The sequence below is a fragment of the Aristolochia californica genome, unplaced genomic scaffold, assembly GCF_029961685.1.
Source record: "Aristolochia californica isolate CCGP_79_NKW_82.1479 unplaced genomic scaffold, dmAriCali1.0.hap1 SCAF_7, whole genome shotgun sequence".
In the NCBI taxonomy this organism is placed as follows: Eukaryota; Viridiplantae; Streptophyta; class Magnoliopsida; order Piperales; family Aristolochiaceae; genus Aristolochia; species Aristolochia californica.
The window spans coordinates 38,756,440-38,775,925 of record NW_027182268.1 but is presented as its reverse complement, the minus strand read 5'-3'; the positions used below and the strand labels follow the sequence as shown (position 1 = coordinate 38,775,925).

Genomic DNA, 19,486 nt, shown 5'->3' with positions numbered 1-19,486 from the left:
GAACCTACATATATTTGAGTGCTTAGCTTAATTTGAATATTTTGAACTCAAGTTCAGGCTCGAGTCCAAAAATTTTAACCGAGTTTGAGTCGGGTTCGAGTTCCAACCTATATTTAAAACAACAAAAAAATTAAAATTTTAATAAAAATAATATTGTGATGAACTTAATACCATTGGACTACAAGCAATAAAAAAAGAGTTCAAGACTTTGGAATTGAGCATACTAATGTATAATAACAAGCTTAATAGACCTAAAAGAAAGAGTAAACACCTCCATCAATAGTATTTAGTTCATTGACAAACAACAACATTAGATGTTGAAGGACCTAAAAGGGTTAAACGATTGATCGTCTTTAAGATTTGAGGTAAATAAGAGAAACTATCAATCAACTAAAGAGAGAATTGAAGAGAGCAATAAGAGTAAATGTATTTTCACAAAAAAATAAAAAAAATTACTAACGAGTCATCTCACAAGCTAACAAACCGAGCTTAGAAATTTTATAACAAATCTTATTTCAACTTTGAACTTGAGCCAAACTCAAGTTAAAACTGAACTGAGGTAAGTTTTTTTCGAGTCGAGCTCGAACAATTTGCGAACTGGTCTGGCTTGATGTCATCCCTTGAACAAGGGTTTCTGGGAAAATTCAAACACATAAATGAGTGGAATTGAAATGAACATATATATCATTAAATTATTTCAAATAGTTGATATGATTAGTTTAATGATATTTATAGTTGCTAATCTATATCAGATTTTTATACATGTTTATATATGTTACAGTCACTCGTTATTTAAATTTAAATTATAAACTAATTTTAGAATTAAAGTTTAAGCATTTTTAGCTATTAAAAAAATTAAAAGTATGAAAAATTATTTTAATATGCAATATGATCCACTCTAATCCACACTATCCGATTTGCATAAAAATAGATTGCATATGATTTTTTAAGCTAGTCAAGTGGATCCACAACATATGTGGGTAAATAGATTTTATAGTCCCTTGACTAACTTGACCCATTTTGAGCTTACTTACATAGAATTGAAATTTCAAATCATCACCTAAGTTTTCTGACGGGTCTTATACTTCAAAAAAAGTTGCGCCCGTTTGAGGTACTACGTCTGTGGTCGCGTTTAGAATTTGGTGTATTTCGATTTGAATCAACCAATTAAAATATGACATGTAAGATCATAAGAATCTGTTTTAATTGGGGCAGGCCCAACTTTATTCTATGGGTTAAAACATAACACTTCAAGACAATCCGGGCCTCCCGCAGTTGTCAATCTCCAAATGGACGAACTAATCGAAGCTTCCTGGTCCAGTGCTACGTGCCTGCAGTCCGCGGGCTCGCGGACGGTTTGAAGCCTATTCGGCTGCGACGGTGAAAGCAGAACCAGGCGGTCGTAAGTAGTGACGCGAACGTTGTCTTCTGGTGCCAACGCAGTCCACACATCGACGGTGCTGCTCATCGTAGAGCCAGTGTAGGAGACAAAACCCGAAGGAGGAGCCGCCACGTGAGAGCCGGAACCGTGAGACGTCGGAGCAGTAAGAGTGATGATGAGTGGTCAAGCTCAGCAGTCATGGGGTCCTTCTCAACCCTACCACCAACCAACGTCGGCCGACGAGATAAGAACCCTTTGGATTGGGGACTTGCAGTACTGGGTCGACGAGTCCTACCTCCAGGGTTGCTTCGCTCATACTGGAGAGGTCCCGGCTTTACTTTATTGTCTTCCTATTATGTTATTCGAATATTTGTTTGTTTTTCTCTTCTTTCTGGACTCCATTTTTGTTTCTTTAGTTAACTCTCCAATTTCGCACTGTGTTTTTTCTCTGAATTCTCGTAGAGTTGACCTCGTTATGTATAATTTAATCTGCTTTTATGCTGTTATCCTCCTTGTTGAATTTTGAATTCAAAATTTGCAATGTTCGTTCGAATTGGTTCCAGGATAGTAGTTCAAGTGGTACTTGTTGAATCGTTTCTTCCAATTTAGGGGTTTATTTCGGTCAACTGCATATAGTTTTCTGTTGATGATGTTATTTTCTCCGCTTTGTTTAACAATCCGGTTGTGATATCCTTTCTACATATTTCGTCATCTAATTCTTAGAGTTGAGAATCATCAATATTATGCAAGCTTATTTGCTATTGTCTGCTGTTGAGAAAACCGTTCTTCCTCCCGTCCGCAGACTTTCTAGAATGCTGTTCATTTATTCCTTTCTCCAATTAGGTAGAGGACTGCGTGCTACTTAACTTTATTTCTCTTGAGTAACAGGTACTCTCTATAAAAATTATACGTAACAAGATCACTGGCCAGCCCGAAGGCTATGGTTTTGTGGAGTTCGCCACTCATGCTGCAGCTGAAAGAATATTGCAGACCTACAATGGAACACAAATGCCTGGAACAGAACAGACTTTTAGGCTCAATTGGGCTTCTTTTGGCATTGGAGAAAGGCGACCTGATGCAGGACCCGAGCATTCCATCTTTGTAGGGGACTTGGCACCAGATGTCACAGATTATTTGTTGCAGGAGACTTTTCGAGTCCAATATCCATCCGTTAGAGGAGCCAAGGTTGTAACTGACCCCAATACAGGCCGGTCCAAGGGTTATGGCTTTGTTAAATTTTCAGATGAGACAGAAAGGAACCGTGCAATGACTGAAATGAATGGTGTATATTGTTCCACCAGACCAATGCGTATCAGTGCAGCTACTCCTAAGAAGACTACTGCTTTTCCCCAGATATACCCAACGGCAAAAGGTAATTAACATCCTGTATTATGAAATGCATATGCAGTTTTCACCAATCTTATTGTTGTATTACTACATGGTTAATTGTTGTAATAACACATGTTGTTTATATTTCCTGTAGCGGTTATCTATCCAATGCCTACGTACACAGCACCAGTACAGGCATTTACAACAGATAATGATATTACAAATACAACGGTACTGGTCTCACATGTATGAGTTAATTAGCTGACTAGTCAACTCAATCTTTACTTTTGTCCTAAAGTCTTTTTCTTTTATTTTTTGCAGATATTTGTTGGCTCATTGGACCCTAATGTGTCTGAAGATGAGCTGAAGCAGATCTTTGGACAGTTTGGTGAGCTGGTCTATGTTAAGATACCCCCTACTAGAGGCAGCGGTTTTGTACAGTTCAGTACTAGGTATGGTTAGATCTTCTTTTAATCATATGATCAGAATACAGGTATGGTGTGATCTTCTTTTAATCATATGATCAAAAATACTTCTTTTGCAAAGAGGAGCACTTCATGTGAATCAGATCATCCTGACCATAATTTAAGGGCCTCGAGGTTTCAAAAAATCTATTTGTTTGAGTAGAGTTTGTATTTGTTTGATAAAAGTGAATTTCTATATCTAAATACTGTTTGTTTCATATATCAAGGTAAGATCATGGTGTTCCAACCAGGCAAGTCGACACTGTGAGTTGGCCACGTTGACTTGGATTGGGGCTTAGACTTGCCCCTTCTATCCTGGGTGAGTCCCTCTGGACACACCCTGGGTCTGTTCGAGTCCTGATCCAACTTGGGTTACTTGCCAAGTTGGTTCCCGAATCTGGGTCAGAACACCATGGGTAAGATGCAAAGATAACGATTTTGCTGCAGTTAGGGGTGTGTGTGTTTGTCTCTCTCAAACAGTACAAAGACTCAAAGACTTGGTTAATAATTTATTTCAATTTCCACCCTCTGTAGTAATTTTGTTTCATCTTTCAAAATTTGTATTTAATTTGTTACCGTTGGAAAATTTGTTAATTATTTTTACATGGCTAGTTGTGTTGATACAAAATTGTCTTGTTTTCCTTCTTCAAGGTGACATTATCAACTTGCTTTTGAAGTTGAGTCCAAAAGTAAACAAGGTCTTACTGTCCTAAAGTTGATGGATGCCAAACTTTACTTTCTCTTCAAGCTGCAAGATCTAACCAAGCTTTTCTGTGTACAAACAATCTCAAATGAAATCCAGCTTTGGCTTGTTTGAAAACACTACTGATGATCTGTTACTTATATTAACTAGTCCTACAGAAGTCAATAGTCTTTTCAGATGTTCAGCATTTGCTCCAATTAGGCATATGGACTTGATGCACTTATTTGGACTGCAGGGCAGCTGCTGAGGATGCAATGCAAAGGTTGCAGGGAACTATGATTGGTCAACAACCTGTACGCCTTTCATGGGGCAGAGGCTCAATAAATAAGCCGGTATGCAACTTGCTGTTTTACTGAAAATGTTCTATATTTCATGTTTGTCTTTTTAATTTATCATTTTATTTTGAGTAACCTATTGGCACTGGGTGTGTGAATAAGTACTCATATGGCAACCTGTTTTCCTGCATGTCTTTGTGCTGTATTGTTCTACTTTCTCTTTCTGTTCTTACAAAATTTTGCTTTTTATCCTAAAACAATGAAATATGAGCATTTATTAGGAAAAGGATCAAGTGTCACAAGGGCTACAAGATTCTCCAAAAGAGAGGAAATAATGAATCAGACAAAAGAAAAGCAAAAATTTACAAATGAGAAGTGCAACATTTTGTAGGGGCATACAAGCATCAGCCAAAGAATCCACTAAGCCTGCAGCTGGTCTGGGAGGATTTGGGAGTGTAAATCCTTTCAATGGTCAAACGTCAAAGGTCAATGCAGATCAATATATCTCACTATAGATGTGTTGGAATATCCTAGGTGGAGGCTTTTCCTAGAAAACAAAATAATGATGAATGTTGAGCTGCCTTCCACCTTCAGAGGCATAGAAAAATCTCCGGGTATGATCTGGTGCCATGGAAAAGCTCAATACTCCTTTTGTAATGTTTGTAGTGACCAAACCGAGCTGAGTATACCAAAAGATCTCCATCTATCCTGTTCGGGAATGTTATTGCATTAGAAAAGGAGACCAACTTCCTCCAGTTCTCTTAGTGATAGAACTAGGGAATTGAAAGGACTTTGGAAGTTTGCTAGCCCAAAAATTTGAGCTTTCCCCTTAAAGGTTCTTTGACTGTGATCCTTCCAAATGCACCAAAAATTAGCAAAATGTTACATTCCATAGAAGTTTTCCTATTTTGTCAAGAGCTATAGAGGCACATTGCTCCAGAAAATCTGGAAAAGAAGTTGAGAAGCAATAATTTTTTTTTTTTTTATGGAAAGTTGAGAAGCAATAATGAATTTCAAATTTCTTCAAGAGAAACCATGAACATGATAAAAGGGTGTAGAAGAATTATGTGGCAATTCAACTCATTCACTTCCTTATACAATTTACATATTCGCTTTGAAACGTTGGCAACTCTTTTATTTTGCTTATCAATGGTGAGGATCCTACCATGGACAGCACACTAAATAAAGTGGATAACTTTTGGTGGGTTGAGAATGCTACAGGAGATTGCTGCCATGTGTTGCTGCAAAGAATTGCAGTCAACTGATAGTCACATTGAGTAGGCTATAGACGGCTAATAATTGAAAAGGGTAAGGGTTTGTTTGTTACTTATTTTGATTGTCTTATCCCTATTCCAATCCCTTCTTTTTTACGAGATTACTTACAAATAAATGGTAAATAGACGCATGAACAGGTCACTCAAACTTTTAAGAAATGACTTGCGAGACCTTGAAAAATATAAAAGTATAAAAGTAACATAGAAATTTGAGAGTTATAATAAAACATTGAAAATTGCGCAAATTTAAATTAGTCATGAGTTATTATGTAAACCGAAAATTATTATTATGCTCTCTGAGGTGAAGGTGAAATTGTCTCATTATTGTCACATTAAACAAGTAATCAGGAATGAAATGCCTTTATCATTGCCTTTCTTTTTGTCAACTTGAGCCTCATATTAGATGGATTATTAAGTTGGAATAGAGATGGAAGAGGTAAAATATGAGAAAACGGGGTAAAACAGAGAGCAGAAATGATGGTGAAGGAGAGGGTAGTCAGGGATGTGCATCCCCTCAATAGTTAAATTATATTCTTTCATGAAATCTTGTTTGAGTACAAGTGCAACAATTTAATCAATACAAACTCTAATTTTCAGCTGTTTCCTTCAAACTAGCAAATTCGAACTCCTGCTCAAACTCATTTGAAAAGAAATGTATGGTTAAACAGGCAATGTTACCTTAATCTTCATTGAGTAAGAAATTTTGACCACTTTGTGGTTATAGTTAGACGGATAAGGTCTAGAATGAGCAAGGGGGTAAAATTGTCAGTCTAGTATCAAGATTGTACAGAATATTATCCCCAGGAGACTCTTCCAGATCAAATGATTCCTCTTGACTACCATGTGGAAGCCATCCAGAGCGGACGAGAGGTGGTTCACATCAAAAGTTCCTCACTAATCAAGCCTCTCCTCTAACTAAGGTCCCGACTTTAAAGGTCTCCTCAAGGGAAAAAAGGGTCATGCACCACAATCGAGAAGATTGATGGAGAAGATGGGAGCAGTGTATTATGAGATCAGGCTCTTCTGCCTAAACTTCCTGCCAAATTTTAGTGGAAGTGCCTTTTCTGAATTGGATTTTAATTCAGATATTTGTTTTAAGCTTACAAACAGCCTTCCAGAGTCTTCAAACTTGGTACTAACTACATTGGGAGGAAGCAAAATATCTTCATGATATCCATATCTTTTCAGGATTAACTTGAAATAGAATCCTTCTCAAAACCGAATTTTCTAAGGCATGTGGTGAGAAGGGAGGGTTCATGAGGTAAATGTTTCTGATTCTAAGACCTCCATATAGGTAGCATGTTTTTAATTCACCCCAAGTTCTCAGAATTCCCATCTCGTAGTAAAATTTCTTAAAAGCTGGTGAGGCAAAGCTATAGTGAAAGAAAGAAAAACAGTAGTCCTAGTAGATACTGTCCTTTGAATCCTCTTGACGACTGGTCTCCAAAGTGCTTTTAGGGGTCTACCAAAGAAAAGGTAAGGCCTAGATATGCTGCAGGAAGTAGCTGGGTTTGCATCCAAGCAATGAGATTAAAGCAATCATTTGCTTGAGATGTTAATATCATAGAGGGAAGACTTGGACAATTTAATTGTCACCCTGAATTTGTGTCATAAATGGGAGGAAAACCTCAAGCAATTTGGTTAAGGTTTTCCTAACTAACATAATGTCTGCAAACTGAAGGGGAGACACAATTGAAACTAGAAGAGGAGGAGATCTCGATTCAACACTTAAGCTTGAGCGGTAGAAAAGGTGGCAGCGAGGACTTCTTTTGGACAGACCGGATTGACTACGGTCAAGGAAGGATCAGCTAACTCTATCAAAGTTTTTTTGATAATCTGGCCTGCTTTCGTTATTGGTTTTCTAATTGTTATCACTGCTATTTCTCTGGCAATATGAGACATATTGGATACTATTTTTTTTTTAAATAGCTTTCAATTGTTTACATCATGTTAGAACCATTGAAAATATAATTACTTCAACAAAATTTACCATATACAACAACATTTAGTCTCAATGGGCATCAAGCAGTTCAATTGACATGTCAACTAGAACCAGCTTAATAATTCAGAGTGATTAAAGATTAAAAGATTAACCGCATTTTTTTTTGAATTTTTTGAAAATAGATGAGTACATCTTGATTTTCAAATTTGTTTTGTTATGTTGGGTCCAAGGCCCATCCCAAAATGACAGCCAACTTATGAAACCTCTTAACTAATAAACTCAAGATTTTTGTACTCATTAATCCTTATGGGACTATTCCTTAACACTCCCTCTCACGAGTAGGTCCTCTTTTGTGGCTTTATAAGTGGATAGTTTTAGGTGTAAGACCTCTTTTTTGTGGCTCTACAAGTAGATAGTTTAGGTGTAGGCCTTCTTTTTGTGGCTCTACAAGTAGATAGTTTAGGTGTAGGCCCTCTTTTGTTGCTCTACAAGTGGATAGTTTATGCTCACATATGAGTACTTGCTCTGATACCATGTTAAGTTGGGTCCGAGGCCCATCCCAAAATGACTAGCCAACTTAGGAAACCTCTTTCCTAACTAATAAACTCAAGATTTTTATACTCATTAATCCATGTGGGACTATTCCTTAACATGTTTTTTTAATACTGCAAATACTCTTCCTTTGATGAATTCAAAGTGATTAAAGATTAAAATAGTAACTGTCTCTTTGTTTTGAATTTTCTGAAAAACAGAATACGCATCTTGATTTTCAAATTTGTTTTTTTAATACTATAATCACTCTTTTGGTCTTCCCCTTGGCTGACATGCATCGGAGCCTTTTTAAATCAGGTAATTTCCATTGTTCAGCCCTCTCAAGTACCTTGTTTGTCAAATTTATGGATGCGTATGCTGCATTCTCAAATACAGCCTTAAGATCAGGATCTAGTAGGCAAATGTGGCCTTTGTTGTTGGCAAGGGTTAATGGAACTTTTAAGTACCCTTTGGAAGGGGCTTGAATAATATTTTTCAAAATCATTCACAGTAATGATGTCAGTGGTTCAAGGGGAAACCCTTCAAAATCATGAACTTCAATAATATCCATGCCTTGAATAATGAGTATCACAATTCTTTTAAGTGAATCCATGCTGTGGCATACTTTCTGCAGCCGCATATAAATAAAAACTATTTTAGTTAATTTGCCAAGTCAGTAATATGAGTCTTTTAAGGCAAAGTGTGAGGGCTAAATCTGCAAACTTGCTAGTGGGCTTAGTTCATTTTGTTGCTGACATATAGTTACAATGGATTCTAGCCGGAAACACAATAACTTGTACTCTTAACCTGCTCTACTGGAGAGAGTGTTGTAAAGAGGTGTTAATATCTTGCTAATTTATCTGGTAGTATAAGATGAACTTGGTAATTGTGATCTCTACATATCTACCTAGGGGAAATTTGGTTACCACCTATATCGAATGCATAGTTATTGCAGTCTATGGCTTCTGTTATCTGCTGTAGAATTTGGAGGTTTGGTTGATTGAAGACTCGAGATTGGAGGAACAGAGAATGGAAAGGAGAGAGTTGCCACCGAACTAAAAAGAGGAAAAAGACAGGATCTGGTCAACCCCCTTTCCTATTATATTACTCAAGTAAAAAGTATGCCTAACAACAAAAATACCCTTCTCACTTACAACTCAAATAAATATTTATTCTGAATACTTAAATATGTGACTAGGAAACTAGTGCTAAGCGACAATTACATTCTACCCGTGCTGAAATGTTCAAACTATCTCTAAATCTTCTTTATTTAGTAGTGGGAATGGTCTGTTGATTAGTCAATGCGATGAGACTCTTTATCAATATTATGGAATATTATTTCATATTTGGCTACTCACTTTCAATTGCATATTGACTGGGTGTGATCAACGGCCCCTGACAAGATGCGAGCAACTTTTCTCGAGGCAAGTCTCTCTGCAAGTATGATATAATGATATACTCCTCTTAATATGTATCTTTTGCTAATATATTGCAGGACCAACTTGGTAGCTGGGGCATGCAGGCAGATCCCAGTCAATGGGGCAGCTCTTATTATGGTTATGGACAGGGTTATGATGCTTATGCTTACATGGCTGCAAATGATCCATCTTTATATGCTTATGCTGGCTACACTGGATATGCACAGTATCCTCAACAGGCAAGATTACCACATTTTATTGTTACAATAAAGCAACAAAAGAATACAACATTTTGTTACCTGCAACTCGAGTTCTTATATCTACTATAGCATACTAGCATAGTTATGTTTAACTAGCTTAGTTAGGCCTATATGGATTGCACTTAAAACTAATTGTTTTAGTTCTCCAGGCGGAAGGTGTTCAAGATGTGACAACTATGGTTAGCTCAGTCCCCACTGTTGAGCAAAGGGAGGACTACTTTGATCCATTGGCAGCACCAGATGTAGACAAGTCCGTTTACATGTCCTTGTTCTCAGATTTCTATGGTTATTTATTTACTGTCCTTTTGTCTGAAAGTTGCTTCATTCATCAGGCTAAATGCTGCATACCTCTCTATTCATGAAAATGCTATGGTGGGTCGTCCCTTGTGGTTGAAGACCTCAGCATTCTCGCAGCCAGCTTAACTTACTTTGTCTGGGGAAAGCATGGAGCGAAAAGATTGTCATGGCGGTTTATTAAGAAAGAAGCGGAGGCCCGCAGTTGGTTTTGCTGCCATTTGACCAGGTTCCGACTGTTAAAAGCATTTTATGCAACTGTCTCTCTATAGTTAAGGAGCTTTAAGGGCATATTGCTACTTAAAAAAAAAAAAAACTCCGGAGTGCCCGTGGTCATTCAGAAGAGTAAATCAGAGAGTATGTAATCCCTTTTGATCATTTTCCGCACTAAAAAAAAAAAATTCCGAGAGTTTATACGAACTTCATATCTGGCTGCCGGATTTTCACTTGTCTGGTTTAAAAAATTGCAAGAGAGTTGTTCTTATTATTTGCGTTGCCTCATCAATTACTCTCGGTGTTTCTCATCTTTGTGATTGCGTAGCGAGTTTCATTCTTTCATTTCTTTTTTTTTCCTTTTTTAACACACAGCTTTCATTTTTCACCTTTCTTCCTCGATAAAATTTGCCATACAATGGTTAATTGTTCTCAGCATCACATTGCCGAACTAAAGAATAGAATTAGTTGCAGAGGTCGAGTACCAATTTAGATGTAGAAGTCATTTGCTGTAGTGAGCGCAAAACTAGAATGATGAATCGCTGAAGCAGTGCTCTTGGTTTAAAAATAAAGACCGAGAAGAAGTGCGAGGAAGAGGAAAGAAAAAAAAAAGGTTTTTTCACTGCAATCCTGAGCGCACCAGTTTAGGTAATGGCCCCTAGAATTTTCGTTGTTCGAAATCAGTTTGGGTTTCTATTTATAGCTAACAATGTCCATTACGTGCTGGAAAACGGAATCTCTGTTGAACTCTTACTGTGGGTGCCCATGCTTCTTTCGTCGTCTGAGCCGAGACGATTTTCTCAAGAATGTTAAAATCTACTGCATGAGCGCTCAGCTATAGGAAGGGATGAGATATCTTCCACGTCTTCGCGTCGACGATTCTTACCGCAGAAGTAACTCCGACCTCCTCTTCGGCGTCTCCGATCTTAAACCTAAGCCCGCCAAATTCACTTCTACATTTCCGTTATTTCTGTTTCCTTTTCTCCTGGTCTGCTGTTCACTGACGCAGATACAGGAGGAAATGGAACCTATGGATATCGATTGGAAGAAACATTGATTCTAGATTCGTCGTAGACGATTTTTTTGAGCTTATTAATGCTCCTAAGTGGATTAATTTTCCTGCTCCGGACGAATCAGCCGACGACGAAGCTTGGTTTTGCCGACCTGGTAATTTCTTTTTCCTGTTTTCTTTCTTGCTCATGGCTGTGAGATTGAAAACTGGTGATTTATTAACTACTTGTTTGTTTGATTTTGTTTTGGTTTTTCAGATTGTAATCATCCTAAGGCTTCCGAAGAGATTAAGGTGCTAGTCTCTGCTTGTGCTTTTTATATACTAACGAGAGTTTTTTTCTTTCTAAATTTGCTTGAAAGTCTTGGGTTCCATGCGGTTTACAGGTGAAACGGATGAGCTGGAGAGTAATCCAGAAATATTACCACTTCGGGAGAGGAATAGAAGGTAGTATTTGGAGAGAGATTCCATTAGCAGAATCTCTTAATTGATTTCATTACTCCTTTTTCTTCTTCTCCGTCTTTTAACCTTGAATTTTAGGAAATTTGAAGAAGAACAAAATCCCAACAGATTGATCTCACTCGTTCTGGATTAAAACTGATTTGTGGTTGTTCTTCTGCTTCTGTTCCAGTTCCCCGGCTTCGGAGCACCCTCTCTGCTCGGAATCTATTCGGCGGCAGAGATATTTTGACTCTTGTTACAGATTTCTGCAACGAATTGAAGAGACTAGCCGCCTTCAGCGCCAAAGAGAAGGAGAAGTCCAATATAGCGAGAGAGAAACAGCTCATGATCGCAGAGCAATTCCCGACGATCAGAAAGACAGCTGCAAGGAAATTCTTCAATCAAAGATCTCCGAACCAGAAACCGGTAAGAAAAGGTGAATTCCTTTAATTAGACAACTCTTCATCAAATCTTTTCTCATCGATCTCCTACTAAATGCCGCTGATATGCTCTCTTATGTTGTTTCCGCCAAATCAGTGCCGTGAGAGAACCAACTCACGGCACATCCATTAAAACACCCATAATAAGATTTCGATCAACTGCTCTTTTTTATATACACAGAGATCGTTAAAAAAGAATGAACTGCCTTTTGTGTATTGTAGCTGCCCATTCATCCAAAGTTTAAAAATTGTTATTTTTAAAAATAAATTAAAAAATTATAATTTATGTATGAAAAGATAAGCTTCTGGTTGGTTGAAACTCGAAACAGAATTACCCTTGTCACATCAAACTAACCAAAATTCTGTTTCAAGGAATCGAAGACCAGCACTAAATCAACTGACACAAGACCCCAGCAACTGAATCAATGCTTTTTAAATGACCACGTCCGCAGAAATGTGCAACAACACGCTTTCAACCCCGACACGTGTCCAGATTGAACACGAGGCAGCTCCTTATTAGTCAAAATTTTATTACCAGTCAGTCCTGGAAGCCAGGCACACGCGAGGGTTAATTATGGAAATCAAAAGATATGGAGTGATTTTTTGTTCAAACTTGCAGCGAGAGCCTTAGCGGCTTCCACTGACCTCTCTCCCTCTGTCTGTCGCTCTCTCTGGAAATGTTGTTGTATGGAATCATCCGATGAGCTTGAGTTGATTTTGATGAATTTATTTTAATTGTTTACTTTTCGACGACGTAGGTGGTAGCTTCTGGTTTTCAACGGGTACTACACGGGAGCTCAGTCTTCAGGAATCGCTACGCCTCGCATCTCGTAGCGTGCTCCGAATCTCGTCTGCCATTTTTTATTTCCATTATCGTGCTTTCGAGTCCTGTTGCGTTCTGGTGGTTGCGCGCATGGAAACTGCATTTCGGATCCTGTAGAGGCCGGCGCTTTTCGAGGTTCTACAAGAATTTTCAGGTTAATTGCGTGAAACTGATTTTTAGGATGTTTCTGATTAGTCGTGGCTTTATCTTCTAACATTTGGAACTGATTATTTCGAAATTTATGTCTTGTTATTGTGTTTTTCTCGTTTTTTTACTGGATTTGTTGTGTCAACTTTCAAATGTTTGGTAGGAATTCATGGTCTTATTTTTTTTTTTATAATCAGTTGGTTTTGAGTATATTATCTTTTTCCAGTGACCATTTTGCGTCAGTAGAAATAACTCGGGTTTTGCTGTTTTTCCGTAATTCAGGGAAGAAATAAATATTCTTGCTTGGTTTTGAGCAAACGGTTGAACGGCATTCTTTCTCTGGTTTCAGTTACTATTCCATCTCCTCGCCATCCTCTTGGGTCTTCTAAACATATGGTTTTGGAGTTTTTTATTCTGTATACGCGAAAAGTACAATGGAAGAGGCTCGTCTAAATCTAGACAGTTGTATTGCTTTTCAGGTCTTGATAGAATGATCCCTGTACAGAAATGGAAACGTTCCTGGCCTTTGCTTGCAAAAATCGCTTCTCTGATTGCATTAGCGTCCTTAGTTCGTTTGTTCTTATCCCCCTTCATACCATCTTCTCTTGATTATTTCGGAGCTCGACAAATAAAAAATACATGCTCTCCGATTAATGGGTCAATGGGAGGCGATAATAATCATCACACAGTAACTGTCCAGTTGGACCTCGATTTAGATTCTACGTTTCCAGCCGATACTCATGGAGCAGTATATTACCGAGGTGCTCCTTGGAAGGCAGAGATCGGAAGGTGGTTTTCTGGTTGTGATTCAGTTACTGCTACAGTCAATATCGTTGAGGTATGAAAAGAATTACTACCTCTTATGTGACCATTTGATACTTTCTTCTGTGAGATATTTTATTTTACTTTTGCCTGTTCACTAGATCTCCATAGTGTGAGAATACAATTTTGGATCTTCATTCATCTAGCATCCCTGTAGGTTTCTTGACCTTTCCATTAGTTACAGAACATCTAAAATCTAGTATTCCTATACAAAATTTTCACAATGTGTCGTTTTTATGTACTTGTGCATCGCATGCTGTCTCACTCTCGTGCTGCACACCAGTTTGGTAGGATCTGCTTTTCTAGGAAGCAATGACAAGGATAGCTTTTTTTCCTTTTTTCTTTTGAATGGTAAGGATAGTTGTTCACTTCATCTTCCCTATTGGACAGTCTTAAGTACTCAAGAAATCCGTTATCATATTACAGAGAATTGGTGAAGTTGAATGCAAGAATGACTGTAGCAGTCAAGGCATTTGCAATCATGAACTTGGACAATGCAGGTGCTTTCATGGATTTTCTGGTTAGTATATGTTTTTATGTCAGGTTCAATTTTTTACATTTTTCTACAAACCTTGAATCTTTTTGGTAGTAAAGGTACACCTCCTTTCATGATGTCAAAATAAGCCAGGTTCATCCTAGAATGACTAGACAAAGAGGGCACTTTCCTCACTGAAGCTCAGGATCTTCCAAGCCAAACTGTTCTTGGACTATTCCCCCATAACTACCACTCTTGTGCCCAAATGACTAATCTGATATGTGGAGCGCAAGAAGTGGCCTAAAAATGGTGGAATTTTTATTCACCTATGCATGAAAAAAAAGACAAATTATGGAATATAGTTTGGGCTATGTCAAACCTGAGTTAGCCAAATGTAACTCAATATGTTGTTTACAATGCTTTCTGATCTACCAGGGGACGATTGCTCTAAGATAATGCAGTTAGACTGCAACTATCCCAGATCCCAGGACCTGCCATACGGGCCCTGGGTTGTGTCAATTTGCCCAGCTCATTGTGACACAACAAGAGCAATGTGCTTTTGTGGAGAGGGAACAAAATACCCAAACCGTCCAGTGGCTGAGGCATGTGGCTTTCAAATCAAGTAAGTAGTGCCTTTTTATTCTGAATGTTTGCTCTAAGTTACTATCCATCATTTATATGCTCTGCTGTTTCTTTTTTCATTTCTACTGAGCATGGTGGTTTTTCAGCTTACCTTCCGAACCAGATGGTCCTAAGTTGACCAACTGGACCATGGCTGATCTAGAAAACATCTTCACCACTAATACAAGCAAGCTGGGGTGGTGTAATGTTGATCCCCAAGAAGCTTATGCATCCAAGGTGCATTTCAAAGAGGAATGTGACTGTAAATATGATGGACTTTGGGGGCAGTTTTGTGAGATACCCACAGTATGCAGCTGTCTCAACCAATGTTCTGGAAATGGACATTGTCGTGGTGGGTTCTGTCAAGTAAGCAATAAGACTTTTTCTATGTTCTATCCCAGTAAGTGAAAAATGACTTGATCGTTTTAAAGATTTTCCTGCTGGTTCTTTTTGCTAGTAAGCATACTCCAAAGACGAAATTATACACTGTTTTAGAATTTTATTGTTGAGTTTTAAGCAAAGAGTGACATATTCACCTGGAAGAAATGATCAATGTGACTTCTTTTTTTTGTTGCCTGTTCCTTTTTTTTTTTTTGTTTTCAGTGTGACCATGGGTGGTATGGAACAGACTGCAGTATCCCTTCTGTTATATCTTCCATAGGAGAATGGCCTCAATGGCTTCGACCAGCCACCATTGACTTACCAAATGATGCTCATGATAGAGATAAACTTGTCAATGTTACTGTAGTGGTGAAAAAGAAAAGGCCTCTTATATATGTCTATGATTTGCCACCAGAGTTCAATAGCCACCTTCTTGAGGTAAGCTCAAGATTTCAGTGTTTTTTACTCTTAATACAGATCCAGTGCTCCATATTCCTTTAATGCATTGACATTTGAAATGCCACAGGGCCGACATTTCAAATTTGAATGTGTCAATAGAATTTATAGTGATCAGAATACAACATTGTGGACACAACAATTATACGGCGCACAGGTATCCCTTCTTTCTTTTTCTTTTACTGTTATTCTTTCTGAAAGAATAGTTCAAACGCTTTACTGAAATTTGAGCTCTTGATTTCAGGCATATAAAAGCAAACAAGACATATGAGTTCCTTTTGCTGGCTACCTTTATTGTCTTAACTTATTCTTATCCATTAACTTTCACTCAGATGGCTCTCTATGAAAGCATCTTGGCTAGCCCTCATCGGACACTAAATGGCGATGAAGCTGACTATTTCTTCGTACCAGTTCTTGATGCATGCCTGATAACTCGTGCAGACGATGCACCCCATCTGAGCATGCAGGTATAACTCTACTGCCTTAACTTTCTAGCCTTGCTTGTAGCTCTTGTAAATTTATTGTTAATGTATTTTCATCTATGTATTCTCAATTCTTCCTATCCATGTAGTACCTTGATCCTACACCTTTAGATGGGACAAGATTCCATGTTATTTAAAATGATGGACATTCAGAAGTTTGAGTCCTGTTTTGCAATTACCCAACATTGTCACTAGCAAAGGCAACCATGTTTTGGTATTTGATCATCTTCAAAGTCATTCCTGCGGGACCAATGCATCAAATGTCAATTGGTAATAATATAGTCCCTGACCCAAAAAAAAGGAGAGAGCTTTTTCTTATATTTATTCTCCAACTTCCAGGAGCACATGGGTTTGAGGAGCTCCCTCACGCTGAACTTCTACAAGAAGGCATATAATCATATAGTTGAGCATTATCCTTTCTGGAATCGCTCCTCTGGCAGAGACCATATTTGGGTATGATAAAGTAGAAATTATTTTCTTTCGCAGCTAAGAAGGAAACAGCAATATTTGGTTTGTTTCAAAGATGTCTGTCTGCATTCTAATGGTTTTCTTCTCTATCCTGAAGGCAGTCTTTTTCATGGGATGAAGGTGCTTGTTATGCTCCAAAGGAGATTTGGAATAGCATGATGCTAGTGCACTGGGGCAACACCAATTCAAAGCACAACCACTCCACAACAGCATATTGGGCTGACAATTGGGACACTATTTCTTCTGATAGAAGAGGGACCCACCCATGCTTCGACCCAGAAAAGGATCTTGTCCTTCCTGCTTGGAAGGTGCCTGACCCTGCTTCATTAAGATCAAAACTGTGGGCCCGGTACTTCTAAGAATCTATCCTGTGTAAATATGTTTTTTTGTTCAAATACAGTTCAAATGAACTATTAGTTACTTTCTTGGCAGATCACTTAAGGAGCGTGGAAGACTCTTTTACTTCAATGGAAACTTGGGACCAGCCTACAAAAATGGAAGACCAGAAGACACGTATGCATTTTAGCTGCAGCCTTTACAAACTCAAGGACCAGAATACTATTTTTATGTGCAACTCATGAGTGTTGTTGTATTGCTTACGGTTAACAGGTACAGTATGGGTATTAGACAGAAACTGGCAGAAGAATTTGGTTCAATTCCAAATAAGGAGGGAAAGCTAGGAAAGCAATACTCAGAAAATGTAACTGTAACTTCACAAAGATCTTCTGATTATTTTAATGACTTAGCCACCTCTATTTTCTGTGGCGTCCTACCTGGAGATGGCTGGAGTGGTCGGATGGAAGATAGTGTTTTACAAGGGTGCATTCCAGTGGTCATTCAGGTAGAAATTTTCCTATTCTAATTGCAGAACTTTATTCTGAATGTAAATTCAGCACTTCTTATTTAAAATTTCTCAGTGAGATGTGTTATAACTGGAAAAAGATCCTCACAGGAGGCTCCTCTTTTTTTTTTTTTGGTAATTTTGAACTGCTACTTTATCTTCAGGATGGTATCTTTTTGCCTTATGAGAATGTGCTAAACTATGATAGCTTCGCCGTCCGCATTCAAGAGGATGAGATCCCTAACCTGTTAAAAGTTCTCCAGGTAGTTAGATCTTTTGTCTTACCAATAAACACTAGCTAATTAGGGCTGAAGCTGGTAAACTAGTAAAGGGGTGTTCCTTTCACTAGATTTTTACGAATGTTTTCTTCTTTCTCAGGGATTTAACAAGACAGAAGTAGAATTCATGCTGGCAAACGTACAGAAGATCTGGCAGAGATTTTTATATCGTGATTCTGTGCTGCTAGAAGCTGAGAGACAGAGGACATCAACTGGTCGTTTAGATGATTGGGCTGTGGAGTTCTTAAACTTGGGGGAAGATGATGTTTTTGCGACATTTATACAGGTAAAAAATATCTGATTTAAATAATAGGATACATCAATGAATAATTAAAATATACCAAGTTACCTCCCTAGTAAGAAAACTAAGTTTTTAGTATTTTTTTACGTTATAAAAGTTATTAAGATAACATTTAAATTTAAAAATACGAATAGATGATCAAATGGAATCTGGTCCAAATAAAAGTTACTCGAAAAGCTTCAATAGCTTGTCCCTTTTCACTTGAGGCAATGAGCCAGGTCTAAATCCAAGTTACTTACAGCAAAATATCATAATATGGCTTTCTCAGTTTGCATTTTTTAGGTCTATTTTTATAAATTGTTTCATGGACATTTGCATGCATGGGCCTCCACAGTTTCTACTGGTCCAGTATATGTACAATACTCAGTGTCTTTAGGTCTTTTATGGTGTAAATGTGTGGTTGCTCGAGCTGATTTGATGTGTGATTTAGACGGACTAAGTTGGATAGAGCTTTGGGTTCCCAGTCATTGAGTTCATAGCTGGATTAAAGAAAGTAGACAACAGTAGGCAAAGACGGGTAAAGGAGCAGTAGTTTCGCCTGTGGGGATATCATTTGTTCCTCTTAAATAAATTTTCTAGGTGCTGAACACAAAAATTAAAGCTCTGGCATGCTGAATTACTCTATTTGAGTAGCCCCTGGCTGAGTTTGTGTATTTTAATAGCTTGTGAACTAAGTGCTGCATAAATGAATTATACAAGTATAGCGATTAGACATTTCAACTACAGGTACGAAACAATTAAGGAATTATGTCAATTTTTGGCAATGGGATCCATCGGGTCTTTGGCTCAATGGCCATATTGTTGTATTTGCAGTGCAAGCAAGCCTACAAGGTCTTGAGTTCAAATTTCACCTGGGTTTTTCGGTATATGTGATCAATATTCAAACAAAATATTAGTTTTGGAGGTAGTTTTCCTGAAATTCTTTTAAGAGGCTCATCCCAAAGTGGAGGCACCTCATTTTTTTTTATGTCCCACATGCAAATTTTTCATCGAGTAAACCACACGCACTTCTGATTATATGGAACTAACAAGCTTTTGCCATTTTGAAGGTACTGCATTTCAAACTGCACAACAAACCTTGGAGGCAGCATATGTCCTCTCAAAGAAAGCAGTTTGGACTGTCAAAGGCATGCCTACAGGTAAGCACGAATTAGATGCAGTTGGAATATAGAGTTCGGTTAGGCAGGCAAACCTGTTGAGTAGACAGTGAGAGCTAGTAGGCTTAGTTCAATATTTTCTTGTTATGTACTTGTTTCCACCCTCCAAAAGGCAGAGGATGAGAAACACTATTCTTTTTCCTTGGAAGTGGTATAAATATCCGTTGCACATTTGCAGCTAATAAAGAGGTCATTTGAGTTATTTTATTCAATTTTATATCTGATTACACTTACATTTGACTTTGTCAAAGTGATATTCA

The 19,486-nt window shown here is 37.9% G+C and overlaps 2 protein-coding genes across 3 annotated transcripts; both read left to right on the top strand.

The window, feature by feature from the left end:
• Positions 1 to 1,285: 1,285 nt before the first annotated feature.
• LOC137936364 (polyadenylate-binding protein RBP47B'-like) lies at positions 1,286 to 10,377 on the top strand. The gene is made up of 8 exons (XM_068780973.1): positions 1,286 to 1,706; positions 2,270 to 2,753; positions 2,865 to 2,941; positions 3,032 to 3,162; positions 4,113 to 4,209; positions 9,395 to 9,556; positions 9,727 to 9,827; positions 9,910 to 10,377. Exons 1-8 carry the CDS (start codon positions 1,554 to 1,556, stop codon positions 9,998 to 10,000), a joined length of 1,296 nt encoding a protein of 431 aa, XP_068637074.1. The 5' UTR covers positions 1,286 to 1,553; the 3' UTR covers positions 10,001 to 10,377.
• A 2,492-nt stretch (positions 10,378 to 12,869) lies between these two features.
• On the top strand, positions 12,870 to 19,397 carry LOC137936914 (uncharacterized). Of its 2 annotated transcripts, XM_068781881.1 has the most exons (15): positions 12,870 to 12,951; positions 13,424 to 13,782; positions 14,193 to 14,286; positions 14,677 to 14,863; positions 14,970 to 15,228; positions 15,466 to 15,681; positions 15,770 to 15,856; positions 16,032 to 16,166; positions 16,521 to 16,634; positions 16,751 to 16,998; positions 17,082 to 17,162; positions 17,259 to 17,490; positions 17,655 to 17,753; positions 17,869 to 18,054; positions 19,119 to 19,397. In XM_068781881.1, exons 2-15 carry the CDS (start codon positions 13,435 to 13,437, stop codon positions 19,221 to 19,223), a joined length of 2,391 nt encoding a protein of 796 aa, XP_068637982.1. In that variant the 5' UTR covers positions 12,870 to 12,951; positions 13,424 to 13,434; the 3' UTR covers positions 19,224 to 19,397. The 2 variants fall into 2 exon arrangements, with proteins under 2 accessions (XP_068637982.1, XP_068637983.1); XM_068781882.1 differs by lacking the exon at positions 12,870 to 12,951 and having other exon boundaries at positions 13,387 to 13,782.
• Positions 19,398 to 19,486: the final 89 nt, after the last annotated feature.

Excerpts from the sequence above, each read along its gene's own strand:
- LOC137936364 (XM_068780973.1), top strand. The coding sequence starts at position 1,554 with ATGATGAGTGGTCAAGCTCAGCAGTCATGGGGTCCTTCTCAACCCTAC. Across the intron at positions 3,163-4,112 it reads TTTGTACAGTTCAGTACTAG|GGCAGCTGCTGAGGATGCAA; the intron begins GTATGGTTAGAT and ends TTTGGACTGCAG. Across the intron at positions 9,828-9,909 it reads GCAGCACCAGATGTAGACAA|GCTAAATGCTGCATACCTCT; the intron begins GTCCGTTTACAT and ends TTCATTCATCAG.
- LOC137936914 (XM_068781881.1), top strand. The coding sequence starts at position 13,435 with ATGATCCCTGTACAGAAATGGAAACGTTCCTGGCCTTTGCTTGCAAAA. Across the intron at positions 17,491-17,654 it reads GCATTCCAGTGGTCATTCAG|GATGGTATCTTTTTGCCTTA; the intron begins GTAGAAATTTTC and ends CTTTATCTTCAG. Across the intron at positions 18,055-19,118 it reads TTTTTGCGACATTTATACAG|GTACTGCATTTCAAACTGCA; the intron begins GTAAAAAATATC and ends GCCATTTTGAAG.